General features: G+C 37.6%; 1 protein-coding gene across 11 annotated transcripts in view; it reads left to right on the top strand.

The window, feature by feature from the left end:
* Window positions 1-21802, top strand: part of LOC138735878 (death-inducer obliterator 1-like) — a 144722-nt gene that overhangs the window by 57372 nt on the left and 65548 nt on the right. For all 11 annotated transcript variants that reach the window (XM_069884428.1, XM_069884430.1, XM_069884426.1 and 8 more), the window contains 2 exons: window positions 1650-2448; window positions 20610-20931. In XM_069884428.1, coding sequence (XP_069740529.1) covers window positions 1650-2448; window positions 20610-20931 — 1121 coding nt within the window. The remainder of the gene's footprint in view (window positions 1-1649; window positions 2449-20609; window positions 20932-21802) is intronic.

Raw genomic sequence — 21802 nt, 5'->3', positions numbered from 1 at the left:
TAAATGTGGAGCTGGAGGCTGATGAGGTGGTTATGTTGTTGGGGCTAGTAATAGATACAGTACAACTCAGATTTTCCAAAATGGTCAGGACTATTTTGGATAAAGGGCTTTTGAAAAAAAACAGCCCAGTAGGAACAACAAATCACTTGTAACGGTGTTAAAACAACAACAAACAGCAAAGTAAGGCTTTTTAAGCATTAAAATAACATTTAATTCTCATCAAAAAAATTTTTAGCCAACACTAATCCCTGACATGTCCCCACTCTTAGCTCTTTGCCGCTACCGGAAGCCCAAGGTCCCCAGTCAGTTGGCTCAAAAAAAATGGATAAATGAGGATTTCTAATTTGTTTCAGATGTCATTGTTTGTCCAAATTTTTTTTTTAATTAATTTTAAAATTTTGGATAACTGAGGATTTCATAGAATCTGATTTCAGATAATCAGAGTTTTACTGTATTTGTAAAAATGACTACAAACCGTTTGGATTTTCAGAAAAGGCCTTGAACAGTTCGAAGATGAAACTTGTTAATAGTTACTTCTAGACTTCATGATTTGGGTCCCATATGATTGTCATTAACTTTTAACTGCACTTTGCATCCTATTAAGCCAATCAGAAAACCAATATTGAGCAATAAATTTTGACATTTTCCCTGATGCCACAGTTCATAATTTAAATTATTTTTTAAAAATCCTTTAGATGTATTTTACAGGGAAGTTCTCTGGTCATGCACTGCAAATGTTGTGAAATGCACATTTTGTCCTTTTAACTTAAAAAACAAAATTATACATACAGCATAGTAACAGGCCATCTTGGCCCATGAGTCTGTGCCGCTGAATTTACATCCAATTAATGTACACCACCATATGTTTCAAACTGAGAGAGAAAACCCACACAGACACGGCGAGAACGTACAAACTTTTTACGGCATGGGCTTCGAACCCTTGTTCTGTGCCAACTGCTGTTTTCTTTCTTTCCGTTTTGTTATACAGGGTAATGTAATTATCATTCAAGTTAAACTAGCATTTTGAGTTCAATTTTGTTTTGGGGGGTAAGCATCTAAATAGGATTAGTATGGGAGTGAGACGTGTGCTTTGGTATTTGGTGGTGGATGTAGGTGAATGCTATTCTGACAATGAAATTATGGCTACCATTGTGAAAGAGGGAGAACAATGTGGCAAATATAGGAAAAATTAGAATGTATGAGAGGAAAGTGAGAAGTGCATAAAACAATAAAATGGAGCATTATGTGATAATTGATAGTAATAAAATGTATGAGAAGTTTGAACAATCCCTTCAACATTTAATTCTTGGGTTCCAATTATTATTCGGTCATACCTTTTGTTGTACTCCTATTAAGACCATTATATATTCAATATGTGGTATCCAGGAAAGATCATAAGCTCCAATAAATTGCTTGATTTAGCGAGGCAGTATTCTGCAAAAGCGCTGTTCATTTTAAAGGATAATGGTGTATAAATTCTAATTTATACATTTTCTAGCCCTGGGCTTCTTCAAATTCTCTCCTGAATGTCACTTGTTCTAGTTAAAGCACAGATTCCATTTTCTTTTTTGTCTTGCAAGCATACTATGGGTAGCACAGCCAGAGTTTTTTTGTTATAATGTTTCCTGTTTTTTATGTCATTTTTACAGTAGCCATCGAAGAGAATAAAGAGGTTGAAAATAAAGATCAGTCTCCAAAAATTATCCACCCAACCAGTAAAGAATTTAAAAAGACATGGGGATTCCGACAAACTACTATCGCAAAGCGTGAAAATGCTGCAGATGCGGAGAACTCTGACACAGCTCTAAGTGAGAGCTCTGACCAGTTAACCATTTCACTCCGAAGGAGTAGGCGACAGACTCAGCGATCTGCTCGAGTTCAAGAATTTATTTCAGCCGCTCAAAAGCGTTATCGCCGAATGACAGACCTGGAAGGCAGCGAATTTATGTCCATTGCAACTTCTGAGGCAGGAACAGGTTCTGATGGTAGCACAGAAATTGAAGAGAAAGGTATTGGTTTGCTAGACCTGGGTTCTGATAATCCTGAAGCAATGAATGAAGCAGACAACTCTGATGAAGACAACAGTACCAATAGTGACAGTGACGAACTTACACTAAAGGAGCTCCAGAACCAGTTGAGAAAGCGGCGTGGTCAGGAACGGTCTGATTCACCAAAGTCTATGCAGAAAGTGCAGCAAAAGAGCACAGTACAAAATAAACTCAAAAAAGAATCAAAATCACTTGGCACTGCCAAAACTAAGAAGCAGATAGTTATCCCTGCAAAAAAAGGTGCTAAAAGTGGTGCTATTCCAAAGGAAAAAGAATCCACATCACAATCTGGAGTTAAGTCTGAGAGTGAAGATGATGCATGCTCAGTCACTCAATCGGATAATGGCTACAATGATCCTGATAAACTGTATTGTATATGTCGTCAACCACACAGCAACAGGTAAGTACTTTCCAGAAACAGCCTCGTTTATCATTAAATAATGATCACGAACCTATCTCTGCTTTAAATATACCCAATGACATGGCTACAACTATTTGTGGTAACAAATTCCACAGATTCACCACCCTCTGGCTGTAGAAATTTCTTGTCTCGGTTCTAAAGGGGCATCCTTTTATTCTGAGGCAGTGTTCTCTGATCCGAGACACCCCTACTACTAGAAACATCTTCTCTATGTCCACTCTAGCCCTTTCAATTTTCGGTACGTTTCCATGATACTTCTTGCTCAACAATACTCACCCCTCAACCTATCTTCGTATCATCCACAAGCATGGCCACTAAGCCATTAATTTCATCATTTAAAAAGTAACAAACACTGGCAAAAAAGGCCATGTCAAAGGCCTTCTCAAAATTCAAGTAAACATTTATTCATTTATTCATCAAATGACTCGCAACAGATCTGTCCGAGAACCAAGCACTCTGAAACCACATCCTTAATAACAGATTCTAGAATCTTACCAGCTGCTGAAGTGAAGCTAACTGGGATGATAATGCTGTGTCTTTTGCCTGAAAGAGAGCTTGACCGCAATGGGAAAAGAGGGCGGTTATGTGGCATTGAATGGATGTGAGTCATAAGGGTGTTTCTGAGGGGAACATTGGGTGGGAAGCTATTGGATCTATGCACCGAAAGACCTACTTATATGTAGCATCTGACCCATCCTCTAAATTGCATTATACCAAAGGGAAGTATATTGGAAATTTAGAAAAAATAATTGTCACTGTAGGACATAGCCATTTGAGCTGTTTAATCTGTGCTGGCTTTTTAAGAGAGGCATGTTTGATGAATAGAAAGTGAAAGGATCATGGGACATTTTTCTTGATCGCAATAAAATGACGTACAAGGACACAAATAGGAAAAGAGCATCAGACTCTTCAAGCTTTGTGTTCCATTTTTCAAAATCATGGCTGTTCAAACTTGGCTGTATTTTTCTTCATTAACCTGATATTGTGGTGCCTTTGATAGCCATAGATTTCTGTTTTGTGAAATTTGTTACTGAACCCTCTTTCATTATGAATTCCTAAGGGTTTTCAGTCTCTTTATAGATCTAATTGCTTTTTATTCTGAGTGGGGTTCGAGATGTGTTTTCAGCCAGGGAAACATCTACCTTGCCAAGCCTCTAAGATCTCATTTTTCTAAATTGCTTGAGATTACAGACATAGTCTATACAATCTTCCCTCCAACAACCAATATGTCATATGACAAATTAAAATTTTTAGGTGAGGATCTTTTATTGAAAACTTAACTCGTTACTTTGCTCATTATCAACTTAGATGTTTGCAGTTAAATATGGACAATTATTTGTCCTCCAACACAGAATAGACCCTTTGGCCCTAATTGTCTCTGCTGACCAAACTGGCATTCTGGGCTTGTCCAATTTGCTTGCATCCATACATATCGTTCTCAATCCATCCTATTTACCTGTTTATATCTATCCAAATGTCTTTTGCATGTTGTAATTATTTCTATGGCTTCTTCTGGCAGCTCATTCCAGAGGGACTACTCTTAGTGAAAAATAGTGGGGGGAAAATTGGAAGCATTAAAGCTGAAATAGGGTAGTTGTAACATTTAAATTTGAGTGTAGGGAAATGAAATTTTAAATGATTTAATTTTGTGAATTCCACCAAAGGCTGATACTGTTATGATCAAGTTGGACAAGGTAAAACAAGATTCATGAGGATGTTGCCGGGGCTAGAGGGCTTGAGTTATAAGGAGAGACTGGATAGACTGAGGCATTTCCCCTGAAGTGTTGGAGGCAGGGAAGTGACCTTCAAGGAGCACTTAAAAAATAATTTTTTAAAGGGAATGGTGAATGGTCACACACTTTTATCCAGGGTAAGGAGTCTAAAACTCAAAGGCATAGATACAAGGTGAGAGGGGAAACATTTAAAGTGGATTAGAGTGACAACTTTTTTGTGCAGAAGTTGGTGGGTATTGGAATGAGCTGTCAGCAGAAGTGGTAGAGGTGGAACAGTTAAGATGTGTGAAAGACAGGTCAAATGCAGAGAAGCAAATGGGACTAACTCAGGTGGGCTACTTGGTCATCATGGATGAGTTGAGCTGAAAGGCCAGTTTCAATGTATATAACTGATTTAAAAGCAGATAACTCTGGTTTCAGAAATCTTGCATCTTAGTTAAGCTCTTTTAGACGGTACAAGAATGGTTAAAAAGGTGGGATAAATGGATTGGATGTGGTTTATGTCGACTTGGAAGTCTGGCTACTAATGGAGAAATTGGATATAGAATTAAGGGAAGGGTTAAAAATAGATTGGAAGATGGAAAGCAGAATAGGAATGTAGCTTATCAATGTTTGGAATTGGGTAATGTTTTACTGCAGCAGATTGACTTTGATAGGGAAATTTGTTTAGTTTGTCAAGCAAATATAAAAGTGGGAGGATGTCACGAGATGAAGTAGTCAGGAAGTGGTAATCCTACTCTCCTGGGAATTAGTTTTTTTTTTTAAAAATGTAATATTGGAAAAAAGCCAGAAACCAGAGTATTGGAAACTGTTTAACAACAGAAAGTATTTTCTCAATGTCATCAAAAAGAGGGAAAAATGTCGCTGGCCTGTCGGGGATGCGCCAAGTAAAATGACAAGGACAAAAAGTAAGGCCTACCTCACAGATGGATTTGAGTGCTGTGGCACAAGTTCTTAGGCAAACAATGAGGGCTGCTCCCAAGCGATTTGCAGTGCAATTCAGGCTGCAGTTAGGGAGAGACATCAACAAGGACGAAGAAGTGGGACCGCGTATGTGTGACTGTTCACACATGTGCAAATCAGAAGAGTATGAAGAACTCTGTGGAGAAGGTAGCCTTTGAAATGCTACCAACAGAAGGAGAATATGAAGCTGAACTCTGGGCCAGTGATGAAGAAGAGAATCAAGCGGAGGAGGAGGAGGAGGAAGAAGAAGAAATGATAAAATCTGTAGATACCAAAGGAGCTAGCAAATTTAAAACACAAGAAAGACCACCGGGGTTAAGTACTGAAACTTTAATGTTAATGAATGAGTTGAAGCAAGTAAGACTAGATATTAAAAAATCAGATGAAAAACCTGAAGAAATATTATGAAATAGTGAATAGAATGCAAAATAAATTTGAAGATATGGAGGAAAGAGTTAAAAATATGGAATTTGGTATGGAAATGGCTCAGGATAAAATGGAGAAAACAACAGATGCACTTGCTGCTGTAAATAAGCAATTGTGTGAGAAAGTAGACCTGTTAAGAGAATTTTAGTAGAAGAAACTATCAAAATTGTTCATCTTAAAGAAGGTGAAGTAGGGGACAATATAATCTTTTTTCAGCATTGGATTCCTAAAGTGTTAGACAAAATGAATTTGAAGGTGTAATTGAGATAGAGCTCGAAGACAGAGACCAGATCAAAAAGCAGGATGTATATTGTAAGGTTTCTCCGCTATCAGATCAGAGAGAAAATATTAGAATTAGCAGCAAAACAAGCTAAAAAGAGAAAGAGGGCCATGGAATATCATGGAAATAAGATTTTATTTTCTCCAGGTATAAGTTTTGAACTGTTAAAGAAAATAATTTAATCCAGTAAAGAACACAGGAAAAAAAATGTTATAAATTTCTAATATCCTGCAACTCAAGATTTTTGTGCAAAGAGGAGCAAATAAGTTTTCTATGGACTCTGTTCGAGCGCAAGAATATGCTGACATTTTACTGGCTATTTGACAGGATGCTGAATAGAGGGCAGTACAACAAGCAGGAATATTAAGCTCTTTTTAATTAATAAAGAGTGATTTCTATTAACTTTTATTTCTTTAAGTGAAAAGATTCCAAATAATAGTCAATATCCTGGGGGAGGAGGTAGTGGAGTGGAGTTGATATGGACTGACTTCTACCGAACCATGTGTGTATTTGCGGTTTGGGCCACAACCCATAAAATGGATGAGGGAATGTGAATTATTTAAGCAACATTAATAGGTTTTTTAAAATTTTATTTGTACTCAATATTATTGGACCCTATAATTTTGTATTGATAAAATCTGATTTTTTTCTTTATTTTCTTTTTCTTACCTGGGTTAATGAGGTGGATATGTTTCAGCATGATAGATAGAAAAGGTTTGAAATACCAAGGAGTTGCGAGGAGAGAGGTGAAGGGGAAGTATTGTTTGAAATTGATTAAAAATGTATTAATGAGTAAAACATTAAGTACTTTATGTTTTAATATTAACGGGCTTAACAGACTGGTGAAAAGGAAAAGGATATTGGCACATATTAAGAAAATGAAAGTCGATGTAGCTTTTTCACAAGAAATTCATTTAATTGAAAAAGAGCATCAGAAGTTAAAAAGAGATTGAGTAGGATATGTGGCAGCTTCCTCATTTAATTCAAAAGCAAAGGGTGTTGCAATTTTAATAAACAAGGCTCTTACAAAATATAGTAATTGACCCTGCAGGGAGATATGTTATGGTACATTGGACAAGTGAGTGTATAATAAAAAACATGCATCCAATGTAGATGATGAAAAATTTATACAAGAAACATTATTTAGCAAATGCACATGATAATATATTAATAGGTGGGGTTTTTAATTTTTTTAGATCCAATTCTAAATAGATCAACAAGAGCAATAATAAGGACAAAAGCAGCCAAGGCCACATTGCTGTTAGTGAACGACTTAAATTTAATAGATGCATGGAGAAGAATAAATCCAAGGAAAGATACTGTTCTTTTTATTCAAATAGACATGATTTTTATTCCAGGATAAATTTGTTTTTAATATCTGCACAACTTCAGGGTAGAGTTCAACGAGCAGATTATAAGGCAAGAATATTTGATCATTCTCCTTTGTGGTTGACAATAACAATGTTGGACAAAGAGAATTAGTTTACAGATGGAGATTTAATTCTTGTTGTTATAAAAAAAAAAGATTTGATTTTATTAAACCATAAGATACTTTTTTGAGACCAATTCTAATTCTGATAATTTATTTAATGAAATGCAATGAAAGTGTATTTAAGAGGTCAAATAATGAGTTGTACTGTTATATTATATTGGACACATTTAGAGAAAAATTTGCAAAGAAAAATTAATGAGGAGAAACTGAGACGACTAATTAATAAGAAACAAATGCAATCATATAGAACAGGGAAAACGACAATTAGGCGAGAGAGAACAAGGTTCTTTCATGGCAGTTAAGAACAAATCAATAATAGAGAATGATTATTGCAACTAAAACTGATCTTAATTTAATTACTTATAAACCTCAAGAAATTAATGAAAATTTCAAACAATTTTATACAAAGTTGTATCTTCAGAATCTCAAAATGATGATAATAAAATAGATAATTTTTTTTGTCACAAATAAATTTACCAAAATTAAATTTGGAAGATCAAAGAGAACCGGGTGCCCCCTTCACCCCAAAAGAGGTGAGGGAAGCATTGAGCTCTTCTTCTTTGGCTTGGCTTCGCGGACGAAGATTTATGGAGGGGGTAAAAAGTCCACGTCAGCTGCAGGCTCGTTTGTGGCTGACAAGTCCGATGCGGGACAGGCAGACACGGTTGCAGCGGTTGCAGGGGAAAATTGGTGGGTTGGGGTTGGGTGTTGGGTTTTTCCTCCTTTGCCTTTTGTCAGTGAGGTGGGCTCTGCGATCTTCTTCAAAGGAGGTTGCTGCCCGCCAAACTGAGGCACCAAGATGCACGGTTTGAGGCGATATCAGCCCACTGGCGGGGGTCAATGTGGCAGGCACCAAGAGATTTCTTTAGGCAGTCCTTTTACCTTTTCTTTGGTGCACCTCTGTCACGGTGGCCAGTGGAGAGCTCGCCATATAACACAATCTTGGGAAGGCGATGGTCCTCCATTCTGGAGACGTGACCCATCCAGCGCAGCTGGATCTTCAGCAGCGTGGACTCGATGCTGTCGACCTCTGCCATCTCGAGCACCTCGACGCTAGGGATGAAAGCGCTCCAATGGATGTTGAGGATGGAGCGGAGACAACGCTGGTGGAAGCGTTCTAGGAGCCGCAGGTGGTGCCGGTAGAGGACCCATGATTCGGAGCCGAACAGGAGTGTGGGTATGACAACGGCTCTGTATACGCTTATCTTTGTGAGGTTTTTCAGTTGGTTGTTTTTCCAGACTCTTTTGTGTAGTCTTCCAAAGGCGCTATTTGCCTTGGCGAGTCTGTTGTCTATCTCATTGTTGATCCTTGCATCTGATGAAATGGTGCAGCCGAGATAGGTAAACTGGTTGACCGTTTTGAGTTTTGTGTGCCCGATGGAGATGTGGGGGGTCTGGTAGTCATGGTGGGGAGCTGGCTGATGGAGGACCTCAGTTTTCTTCAGGCTGACTTCTAGGCCGAACATTTTGGCAGTTTCCGCAAAGCAGGACGTCAAGCGCTGAAGAGCTGGCTCTGAATGGGCAACTAAAGCGGCATCGTCTGCAAAGAGTAGTTCACGGACAAGTTTCTCCTGTGTCTTGGTGTGAGCTTGCAGGCGCCTCAGATTGAAGAGACTGCCATCCGTGCGGTACCGGATGTAAACAGCGTCTTCATTGTTGGCGTCTTTCATGGCTTGGTTCAGCATCATGCTGAAGAGCTCTTAATAAAGTAATAAATCTCCAAGAGAAGATAGCTTCCTGTCTGAATTTTATAGAGAATTTAAAGATTTATTAATTCTCCCCCTTCCCCGTGGAGGTATTAGGACAGACAGCAGAAACACATACTTTACCGGAATTTTTTAACACAGCAATAATAACAAGACGAAAACAAAATAAACCCTTTAAACCCATCATCATATAGACATATTTCATTATTAAATGCAGCTTATAAAATAGTAGCAAAGATATTAGTGAAAAGGTTGGCAAAATTTTCACCAAAATTAATAAATATGGATCAGACTAGATTTTAAAAAAAAGAAAATCAACAAATAATGTGATCAGATTATTGAGTATAATACATCTAGCACAAAAGAGAGGACACTTAAGTGTAGCAATGGCTTTAGATGCAGAAAAAAGCATTTGATAGATTAGAATGGGGATTTTTGTTTAAAGTGCTTGAAAAATTGGGGTTGGGACAAATATTTGAAAATTGGATTAAAGCTTTATATAATGGAATGAAAGCTAAGTTGTAACAAATGGGCAGATATCTGCACATTTTCATTTAACTAGATCTAGTAGGCAAGGGTGTCCATTATCTTCTTTATTTATTTTAGCAATTGAACCACTTGAAGAACTGATTCGCTCTGACCCTGATATTAAAGGTTTTTAAATTTACCGAGAGGAATAAAGATTAATTTGTTTGTAGATGACGTATTAATTTACTTGACAGAACCGGAATGCTCACTACATAAACTATAGTTAACATTAAAAGAATATGAGATAGTATTGGGATAAAATTGAAACAATGGCTCTTACTGGAGGTGACTATACACGGGGTCAAAGAGATACCCAATTGTAATGACCAATAAATGGAATAAAATATTTAGGAATATGAATAGATAATAATTTAAATAATTTATTCAAATTAAATTATTCCCCTTAAGAAAATTGATGAAGGTTTGAGAAAATGCATGGGATTGCCAATAACATTATTGGGAAGAGTTAATTGTATTAAAATGAATATATTTCCTAGAGTGCAGTATCTTTTTCAAACATTGCCTATATCCTTACCATAGAACTTTTTTTTACAAATTAAATAAAAATGTAAGGAAATTTCTTTGGAAGAGCAAAATTTTTCCTTGAAAATTTAACATGGAAATATGAACTAGGAGATCTACACCTTCCAAATTTTAAAAATTATACGGCAACAGAAATGAAATTTCTATTTTTTCGGAAAGGGAGAGAAAGCAGCATGGATTAAGATAGAGATGGAAAAGATAGGAGAGAAGACACCAGAAGATTTTGTATATAAATGGAAACTGAGATTAATATTTGGTGATAGGGATACTCCATTATTGAAGCATTTGATTAATATATGGTACAGAGCAAATAATGAAATGTGAACAAGGAATCTTGGTTTAGCTAAAATGCCTTTGAATCAAAATAGACATCCCATTTACAATGATTAATTGACTTTTGAATATTTGGTTCTCTAAGGGAATTAGAAATATAGGAAGATTGTTATGAAGGATGAAATTTAATGTTATTGAACAATTAAAAAATAAATATAGGATACAAAATAATGTTCTTTTCAAATAAAAGTATATTTATGAGATTAACTGGGTCCTAAAAGTAATGAAATATAACCCTTGATTTGTAATAGAGCTATTAAGAAATTTATATCAGTTATGTATGTTATTGCAAAAGGGAACTAAAAAGTAGGAAATACATAAATCTAGACAGAGATGGGAGACAGATTTAAATATTACTATTGTGGAGAAAAATTGGTCAGAACTATGTCTAGATAATATGACAAATACAATAAATGTTAGATATAGATTGGTTCAATATAATTTTTTACAACCACTTTTACTTACCCCATAAAAATTCAATAGATTGAATTCCGATCTCTTCGATCAATGTTTTAGATATAGCCAAAAGATTGGTACTTTTTTTTACATTATACATGGTCATGTCCAGAATTGAGACCATTTTGGATAGAATTAGGAACCTTTTTTTGGAGCAAGTCACAGGAGTTAAATTTCCACATGATCCAATATTATTTTTACTGAGTAATGAAACTGAATTTATATCAAAAAGAATTGGTAAAAAATTGCTTTAGCAGGTGCAAGAAAATGTATAGCAGTGACATGGAAATTAGATTCTCATTTAGGTTTGGAAAGATGGCATGTGGTAATTCATAGCTGTATACCTCTCGATTTCATATAACTTAAGAAATAAATATACTTTTTTGAATATTTGGTGCGCATATTTACATATTGTAGGTATAAATTTATAAATGGCTTTCCCTCAACCTCATGAAACCACTAACACCTTGGTATAAATAAATAAAATTGAAAAAGGTTAGAATGGAGTGAAAGGCAACCAGACCTACTTTTTTTTCCTTTACTAATTGTACTCTTTTTCCTTTTTCTTTTCTATCCCTATTGCGGTTATTATTGGTGGGAAGGGGGTTGATGGGGTTTATATCTATTGTGTATAATAAACAAAAAGCACTTAAAAGTAGGAAACAACTGAGAGCAAACTGGCAGGTAAGTAAATATTGAAAATACGGATGGCAAGGTTAGCGTAGCGGTTAGCGCAACACTGTTACAGCACCAGCGATCAGCACCAGGGTTTGAATCCTGTGCTGTCTGTAAGGAGTTTGTATGTTGTCCCCATGTCTGTATGGGTTTTCCACAGAGACTCCAGTTTCCTCTCGCCATTCAAAACATACTGGGGTTATAAATCAATTGGATGTAATTGGGATTATAGAGCCTGTTACCATGCTGTATGTCCAGGAAAAAAAATGATGATAGACTGGACATAACTGGCAGATGAAATTCAGTTCAAGAAGAAAATTATGATTACCTTGACGAAGACCTCTGGCCAGAAAGATTGCTTACACTTTATTTCCTATAGATGCTCTGTGGCCTGCTGAGTTTTTTTATTTAGATATATTTAGGCATGTGAACTTGTGACAAGTTTCCTTGTGCACATTGTGTGGTACTAGCATTGTTCTAAATGCTTAAACCTGATTATTCGTGACCTTTATGGACTGCAAACAACAGCAGATGTGTATTCCCTAACAGGCTCTATAATCTTCAACTCAGTTCCAGCCTCTGAGGAGTGCAGTAGGGCATACTGGGAGTAGCATCTCATACACATAAAAATGAGGGGCCAGTTTGGAAACGCTGCAAAAAAAACAGACTGGATATGTCTAAGCAAGTACATTGTCACTAAATCAAAGCTCTGTTCTCTTACTAAATATGGTCATGAATGTGTACAATTAAATTGGCAACAGGAGGATGCAAATAAAAAACCTGGCACATCTGAGTACACAAGTGCTGAAGGCAAACCTGTAGTATTTATAGTAATTTTTAGCCAGAAATGCAGAGTTGTGATTGAGTCCTGCTTCCTCCCAAGATTGCCGCCATCAAAGAAGCTAAATAATAACAGAAAAGACCTGAAACACTAGAAAGGTTTTGAAGACAAAAACAGTTAACGTTTCAGATCTGAGACCCTTCATTTAGCTGAGAAGAAAGATGGAGGTGAGCAGTGGGTGGAGCATAATGAATATCAATAATAGGGTGAAATGGCTATTAAATGGCCACTGAAGCTCCATTGTGGAATGTGATGCTAATATTTTGAAGTAAGAGTGATGTTGTATAGTCTAGCTGATTGGGGACATGCCCAGCAGATGAGTATATACAAGAAAAAGGGAGGGCTGGCAAGCAAAAATGAATAGTTGCCATACAAATGGAAGGAAAGGACAATTGATCTGAAGTTGGTGGATACAATATAGAGTCTTGTAATGTGCCAAATAAAAGATGTGGTACTGTTTGAATTTGTGTTAGCCTCAACAACACAGAAGGCAACAGGCAGAGAGATCAGTGGGAATAGTCCTGCAGATGGAGCATGGGGGCTCTGTGATCCCAATCTGTGTGTGTGTGATTGTTTGAATGCAGAAGCAGCCATGTTGTTGATACTGAATGAAATGCTTTAGATTGGAAGAAGTGCAAGTGAATTTTTGCCTGGAAAAATTGGGGACCTGGTTGGTTGAATCAGGAAGTAGTAAAAGATGGGGAGTAGTTGGCAACAATGGAAAAGCAGACCAGGGAAATGCAAAGGGAGCGATCCTTTTGAAATGCTGAAATGAGGGATGGGAAAGTGAGATACGTGCTTGGCAATGGAATCTTATTGAACTGTATGGAAATTGTGAAGATTGAATGCAGAAGCTGGTGGGTAGGTGAGGAGCACGGAACTCCATTCTTACCCTGTCCAGAGGGAAATTGGTTGAGTACTGAGATGCAAAAAAAGGATGAAATAAAAGATTTCACTACTAAATGCCTTATCCTTTGGACACAGTGCAGCTTGCAGGATGTTACACAAAATAAATGCCACTTAATGGCTACATTGTTTCACCCTATTAAGGACATTCCCTTTGTTCCACCTGTCGTCTCCCTCTCCCCCCACCCACTCAACATTTTCTGCTACTGAGATTTGTTTTCTCTTCCAATTATGGGTTTTTAACATGGAAACTTAACTGTTCCACTTTCAACAGATACTAACTGACCTAAATTTTTCCAGCATTTTGCTCTTTTAATTTCAGATTTCATGCATCTGCAATTAAAATTTAATTCCATTTGAAAATGGTACAGAGAAAGCAGCAAAGACTATGGCACCAGTTCACCTTCCAGATAAAGTACAGGTGGTTCCCAACATATGTGTGAGTTCCATTCTGATAGGTCAGATTTTGAAATGGACAAGTGTTACTCCGGGGCTCCCCCACCTAGAACAACAGGCATGCCACTGTCTTCATGTCCTGAAAATCGAACACATTCGCCAGAACCGGACGTGTAATTTTTGTATTTACATACACAGTTTTTTTTGGTATTATGTATGGATGGTCATACAGAGGTCATAAGTAGGGGGCAACTTGTACTAAAATCTTGCACCCCAGAATTTTTATGGGACTATAGTCAGATTTCTAGTGCATCAATAATGTGTGAAATCTCCACAATTGTCCAGAAAGAGAAAAAATGGTTAATTACCGTGCAGTCAGTCTTAAGCATCATCAAAATGATGGAAAATGTCATAACTGGTGATAAAATTCAGGTTATTAGCTGTATCCTACTAACATGTTCATCTTTGTGCATTCTGGATTTCTTTTTAATTTTTTTTAATTGATTTTAATATACAATAAGCAATGGAAAGAATAAGGATACATAATTTAAAAAGATTACATTATGCAACAATCAGTACATAATAATGGTATCTTCAATTCCCCATATTCAATCAAAGAGAAAAAAAATCAAAGAAAAAATTCACATTGTAGTAAAACCCCTTGTACTAATCGAATGAAGAGAAAACAAAAAACTGGAAAGCCTTGGATCAGTGTTCATCAAATTTAAGAAGCCTGTCCTCATCAAAATGAGAAACTTGATGATATCAGGAAGGGACAATCAATCAAATAAAACATTAGAACTTTTATCAAATTAAAATATTGTATGAATGGGTGCCAAGTTTCTTCAAATTTAACAGAGGGATCAAATGTAGCATTTCTAATTTTCTCCAAGTTCAAACAGGCATGGTTTGAGGAAACCATTGACCTACAGTAGGTGGAGTAGTGTCCTTCCTTTTAAGAAGAATTGCTTTCCAAGCCAACAGGGTGGTAAAAGTTATCCTCCGATGTGCAGAAGCCAGACAATGACCTACATCTCCAAAAAGAGGAGTCAGGGGATTTGGTTGTAAATCAATTGCAAGGATTGCTGAAAGAGGACCAAAGACATCTTTCCAGATCCAGACAGGACCAAAACATATGGGTCAATGAAGCCACTTTCAAATTACACCTATCACAGATTGGATTAAAATTGGGAAAAATACAGACAAGCATGTCCTTGGACATGTGTGTTGTATGTAATACCTTAAAATTGAATAAGGGAGTGTCTAGCACACATTAATGAATTATTAACCAGTTTGAGAATCTTTTCCCACATCTCTGCAGGTAAAGACTTTTGGAACTCCTGCTCCCACGCCCTTTTAAAATTTTCAGACAAGACTGATCGCAAATTTAATAACATATATGATTACTACAGGTACACAATCCTTTATCCAGAACCCTTGGGGGACAGTGTGTTCTGAATTTTGGATTTTTCCGGATTTCAGAACAAAAGCCAGCTGCCCCAGATTTAAACCCACCCGAATTGTACTGGCTGGCATCTCTCTCTCCCCCATCACCCGCCCGAGTCGCGCTGCCGTCTCTCTCCCCCCCAACCTCGTCATGCTGCTGTCCCTCTCTCTCCCCCTCCGCTGTATGAGCACCAGGAAAAAAATGTCGGATTTTGGAGGTTTCTGAAGTTTAGATGTCCGGATAAAGGATTGTGTACCTGTATTAAGCCCTTCAAAGAGGGACTTAAACAAAAAAGAGCATCAGCCATATCCAACTGATACAGCAGAGGAAAATTAGGTAATACAGCACTCATAAAATGTCTAATTTGAAAATAAATAAACAAAAGTTGTTCAAAGGGCATAAGGTAACCTTCCATGAACAAATCTCGAAAGCATATGATGCCCTTGTCCTTCCAAAAAGAAAATGCTCGATCATTTACAGATGACGGGGAAAAAAATAATTACAGTATATTTCGGTGTATAAGTCAAGTCTTGAAACTCTCAAAAAGCACGCAAAAATGGGGTGTCAACTTGAATGCCAGATACACTATTGACACTTATATTCAATTAACAAAAAAAGCCACTTGATGCTGATTCAGCATATAAGTCAACTCTTGACAAACAAGAAATTTTCATGCTACCAATATATTAGAACAAAATTATTATTTTTAAAAAAACATGTAGAATCCTTCAAATTCATTATTGTTAACATTGAGGAAAAGATTGTGGCAGGCGCATCCATAGTCTCACTGTTTAAACTCATCATATGGGTCCTCGTCTATATCTGATGAGGCAGCTTCCACATCGTCATCATTGTTGCACAATAAGTAATCTTCTATACCATCCACTTTTCAAACTATTACGTCTCCACTTCCACTTTATCCCATGCTTTGAGCACCAAGTCGCACAGCACATCAAGTGATGCAGCAGGCATTCCCTTTTGTGAACAGTTTTTCTGCACTCATCCAAATATTCCATTCTTAATGCACGTGGTTTTTGAATGGTTTGTTCAAGCAGACATCGAGAGGTGGCAATAGAGACATCAAACCACCTGGTATAACCGCCATGTAAGTATTATTTAGTGCTAATCTACTTTTAGTGTTCCCAGTTAAGTGGCAACGAAACATATCCCAGACCAGCAAACTCCGTTCCTTGTGTAAACTGCTTAGCTGCCTGTTCCAGACATGGTCTATCCATAATTTTTCATCCATCCTTTTTCATGAAAATGTACAAAAATAACCATATAATCATTTACGGAGCGGAAACAGGCCATGTTGGCCTTTCGAGTCCGCACTGGTTCACTGATTTTGTGCGCCCTCTAATGGTCCCGTTCTTCTTCTTCTTAACCAGGGACTCAATATCTCTTGAAAACCAAGTTTCCATACACCTTCCGTACATCTTACCTGTAATTCAGATCCTTTATATAAAAAAGTTAGACAGAGTTTAATTAAACAGGTCTTAGATAACTTGCAGAAGCTGAAATGCATATTTATAGTCATTCATGTCATTCATTTGGGAGTACGTTCAAACCCCAAGACTAATGTGCCTGCTGGGAATTTTATTTTAGTTTTAAATTTGCTTTTGAAGATTACTATGGGTCTTAACTTTGTCCTGTCGGTAATGCATGATGCCACCAGCATAAACAGGGTCCTCTCATGGTCTGTACTTCTGATTTGCACAGTTTCCGCACCTTTACATTCCACTGTTTTATTACTTATCATGTCAAACTCATGGGGGTTTCGCTCATGTTTTTGCCAATGCAAACTGGTGTTTCTACTGGTTACAAGTAATAAATGGTGAAAACTTACAACTTTATAGATCCATAGAACATTTGGCCCCTCTAGTCTGTGCTGACCATCATCTCTAATCAAGATTGTTTGTAGTTTCTGAGCAATTTTTGTTTTTTGTCATAATACATATTTTTCCTGTTCATGAAATGGTTTCAAAATCTTTACTGAGTTCTAAGTGCAGCTTTGCCCACTTCAGTGCAAATATTCTTATTTTATTTTGCGTGACTATTTAGCAGTCTTGCCTCTGTTCATGTACCCATGCTGCAACGTGAGGAGTCCTCGTTGAACATTGCTTCTTTGGCATTTTTCTCTTACTAACTTTTCATAGATCTCAAATTTTCTTGCAGCAGAACAGTTGCTGGATTTCTTGGTCATCTCTATTTTAACCTAAAACTCACTTCATACTTTCAATGTTTTGCTGGAGGGTCCATGATAACAACCACCCTCTGGCAACACCTAACAGCTCAGTCATCGCAATTTTTTAGGGTGTTGAATTATATGCCCAATATATGATAAAACTGTGAAAATGAGGCTGAAAATGGGACCCAATCTCTCTGAAGGTTGACTTATACGTTGATAAAATACAGCCAGATAAAGTAAAAAAAAATTTAAATCCGAAACCTGAACTGAAACCATACCAATAATGTATGATTGGGTCTCGGATTAGTTATCAGTTTACTAACTTTGGTAAGTGAAAAAGGAACAACAGTTTCCAGATTTACCCATGATGGATGTTCCAGTTTATTAGAATAATAAATCCAGAATATGATACAGTATATCAAATATTAATTGCCCAATAGTAGAATCTAAGATTGGGTAATGCCAAACCCCCATCCTTTTTCAACTTCTGTAATTGAGTTTTATTTGGCGTAGTAACGCCTTTATTGGATTTCTTTAGTTCTGCATGTATCATCACAATTTTAGTTTTAAAATAATGGACCAAAGAGCTGAATCCTTTCAGTAAGCTGAGATTGATTGCCCTTGACTGAGGTTGATGGGCATCAAAGATTGTTGTGGTTGCTGTTGGAGAGTCATCTGAGCCCTGGGGCATGACTTTAGATGTTGTGCAGGACAATCTCCTTGGCTCAACTTCATCAATGATCTTCCTTTAGGCTAGAAATGGGGATGTGCAGTTTGATTCACAGCTGCTCAGGAAATGAAGCAGCAACAGCAACGACATTGAGGAATGGGCTGGAAAGTGACAATAATCCAAAGTGCTGGACAACAAGAGAAAATCTAACTGGCATTATCAATGGCAAGTCTCTTCATATTCTCGCAGTCGCCATTGGCCAGACGTTGATTTTTGACTGACAACATAAATATTGTAGTTACAAGAGCATGTTAGAAATTGGTGCCCTGATCGGAATAACTCGATGCTTTTGTAACACAAATCCATCCTACAGTGTACAACCTCACATCAGGAGAATGTTGGAATGCTCATTATTAGCTTGGATAAATGCACTGCAAACATCACTCAAGAAGTTGAGAATCATTCAGGAAGAGCAAATTGGTTGATTCAGGGCCCCATCCCTCACATTAAACTTTAATTTCCTCCACTGTGTGTGCACTGGGTCTACAATGTATGCAATTTATAGAATGCCTTAATAATTACTAGTTTTGCATGCTCCCAACTAAATGATAATGACTATGATCATGTATAGAAGTACAGATGCACCAAGATTTTTGCTTGCTGGAGCCAAACAGGTAGGTAAGACAAATCAACTGCAATAGCATACATTTAATTACCACAATATTTAAAGATAAGAGATAATACCTTAAAAAGTATAGGTAGATATTTGTAGTTGCAGTTAGTGCAAGAAGAAAAAAGTGATATTTCAATAGTGCAGATAGATCTTGTGGTGATCATGGAATAGTTTATTGTTGAGGTAAAAAGGGTAGGATCAAGAATCTGATACCTATTGGATAAAAACTTCTTGAACCTAAAAGTGCTGAACTTCAGATGTAACTGCTTTCTACTGAAGATTGCAATGAGAAAAGGTTATGACCAGTGTGAGGCTGTCCTTTGTGATTAGACCACAAGGCATAGGAGCAGAAATAAGCTATTGAGTCCATCCCACCATTTAATCATGAGCTGATCCATTTTCCCACTTAGCCCCACTCTCAGGCCTTCTCCCCATAACCTTTAATGCCCTGACTAATCAATAACCTAAGCGTTAATTACATCCAATGAGGTGGCCTCCAAAACCACCTGTGGCAACAAATTCCACAGATTTACCACCCTCGAGCTGAAGTAATTTCTCCATATCTCTTCTAAGTGGATGCCCTTCAATCCTGAAGTTGTGCTCCCTTGTCCTTGACTCTCCCACCATGGAAAACAACCTCCTACATCTACTCTCACCATGCCTTTCAGCATTCAAAATGTTTTGATGCAATTTTCCCTAGCCCATTCTCCTAAATTCTCATGAATACAGGCCAAGGACTGTCAAATGCTCCTCATATGATAATCCTTTCATTCCTAGAATCATCCTTGTAACCTCCTCTGAAACCTCTCCAACATCAGCACATCCTTTCTTAAATAAGTAGCCCAAAATGGCTCGCAATACTTCCAAGTGAGGTCTCACCAGTGTATTGGTGTATTGTGTTGGATGCTTTCTTGAGGTCGTGTCTTACATAGATATTTTCAGTGGATGGAGGTCAGTACCCACAATGGACATGGCTAGGTTTGCTACTTGCAATCTTCTGCATTCCTACACAAGTTACCAAACCAGGTAGTGATGCAACCAGTCAGTATACTTACCTGTAAAAGTTTGTTTGTACAGATGGTCCCCTACCTGTGCGACTTGCGACCATACTTACGACAAGGAAAAAAAAATTAAAATAAAGAAAAAATATATGTAAATATAAAAATTACACATCAGGTCCCGGGGACCCAGGGGTTGTTTATTTTGACAGATCAACATGGGCAGTGGCCACGGGCCAGGAGGGTGCTGAGACACCTTTCCCTCCAAATGTGTTCTATTTTCGGGACACGAAGGCGATTGAGGTGGGGAAAGTGAGTGTAGGCCCGGAGTAACATACCTCTGACTTGCGACCATTTCGAGATACAAATGATGGGTCAGAACAGAATTCCAATGTATGTCGGGGACCACCTGTAGTTGAGAACACACCAAATCTTGAACTTTTTTTGAATTGGTGTGCTCTCTTCATGATTGCCTTGACGTGCTGGCTCGAGGAAAGATTCTCCAATAAATAGACTCAAATTCATGATATCTCCTACCCTGGAGGGCTAGGGCACCAGGCCCATAGGAATGCCACCACCTGCCCCATCCAGTCTCACACATCCATGGCAAGTATTGCTGTTTCATCAGGGTTACCAATTCCTGGTAATGCCATCCCAACCATACTGTGGACATACTTGTGGTCAGAATTTCATTGGTCAAGGGGGTGGCTCATTAGCACCACCTGGATGGTCACCATTTGCTGAAATGATGCCTATGTCACAAAAATGAATGAAATAAACATTAGTACTGGTAATTGATACTTGGAATTGTATTCATGCCAAAGCTCTTTTCTGCATCATAAAATACTATACATATGGAGTGTGTTAATTCGGGTTTTCTTTTCAGGTTTATGATCTGCTGTGATCGTTGTGAAGAATGGTTCCATGGTGACTGTGTGGGGATTACAATGGCAAGAGGCCGCTTACTGGAACGTAATGGAGAGGACTACATCTGCCCTGATTGTAGTCCTTCTCCAAGTAAAAACTCGGGTATCGTAGAAATGAAGTCCAGCCAACAAGAAAGTAAGCCAGTCCTTGAAGGTGCTGATGAGCAGAGTACTGTAGCTGCAAAACGAGATGGAAACACTTCCACTGACCAGGGAATAAAGGGCAGGATTGAGAAAGCAGCTAATCCAAGTGGCAAGAAAAAAATTAAAATATTTAAGCCGGTATGCCTTTTAGAAACATTTGCACACATTTAATTATTCTACAAATAACTGGTATTTTGTTTTATTTCCTTCCAATTGTCGTATGTCTTCACATTGCTGTCAAGTACACCAATATGTAAGCTTTTCTTTTGATAGTTATGTTGATTGAGAGAATTGTTGGTCCCTGCAGGTATGCAGTATGGATCTTTGCAGTTAGTTATCTGTTCCTGCATTTAATATTTAACATGGCAGATTATTGTTTTGTGTGAAACCAAATTGCTTTCATCTGCACTGTTACACTGCTTCTTACATTGTTGACCACTTTCAATATCACACCCAGGTTACTAATATTTTATCCACTTCCAGTGGAGTTGCTTGAAGGACAAGTGATTACAAACATAAAACCTGCACAATTTTCCTCCCTTTTATTATTTGCCTATTGTAATTCAACTTGATCCTTTGGACATCTATTTCCTTTTCTCTGGACTGTCCATTCATTATTGTATTATCCAGTGAATGGGTGAAAATAATATTGTTCAGCTTTTGAATTTTACAAAAGCTTGGGGGTCTACACTTTTCCTGGAGGTCAAGCCGCAACCATGAAAAGCAGTAAGCAGTCAGCGTTTTAGGCATGGCCCCTATTGCTTTCCATGGATGTGGCATGACCTGCTGAGTTTTTCCAGCACTTTTGTATATTGTTCCAGTTCTCTAGCATCTGCAGGCCTCTTGTTTAACCACCTTTGCTTTTCTGTCACGTGTTATGATTAATAATTGGAACAGAAGACCAAGGTCAATGACAATCAAAAGGCCTTTTGAGTTGAATTCCATGACTAGGTAGAACAGGGCCCTTCTGCCATCAATGATGTGGCAACTTATCCATCAATCTAACTCA

The sequence above is a fragment of the Narcine bancroftii genome, chromosome 6 (genome assembly GCF_036971445.1).
Source record: "Narcine bancroftii isolate sNarBan1 chromosome 6, sNarBan1.hap1, whole genome shotgun sequence".
Taxonomy (NCBI): Eukaryota; Metazoa; Chordata; class Chondrichthyes; order Torpediniformes; family Narcinidae; genus Narcine; species Narcine bancroftii.
This window is presented reverse-complemented; position numbering and strand designations above follow the sequence as displayed.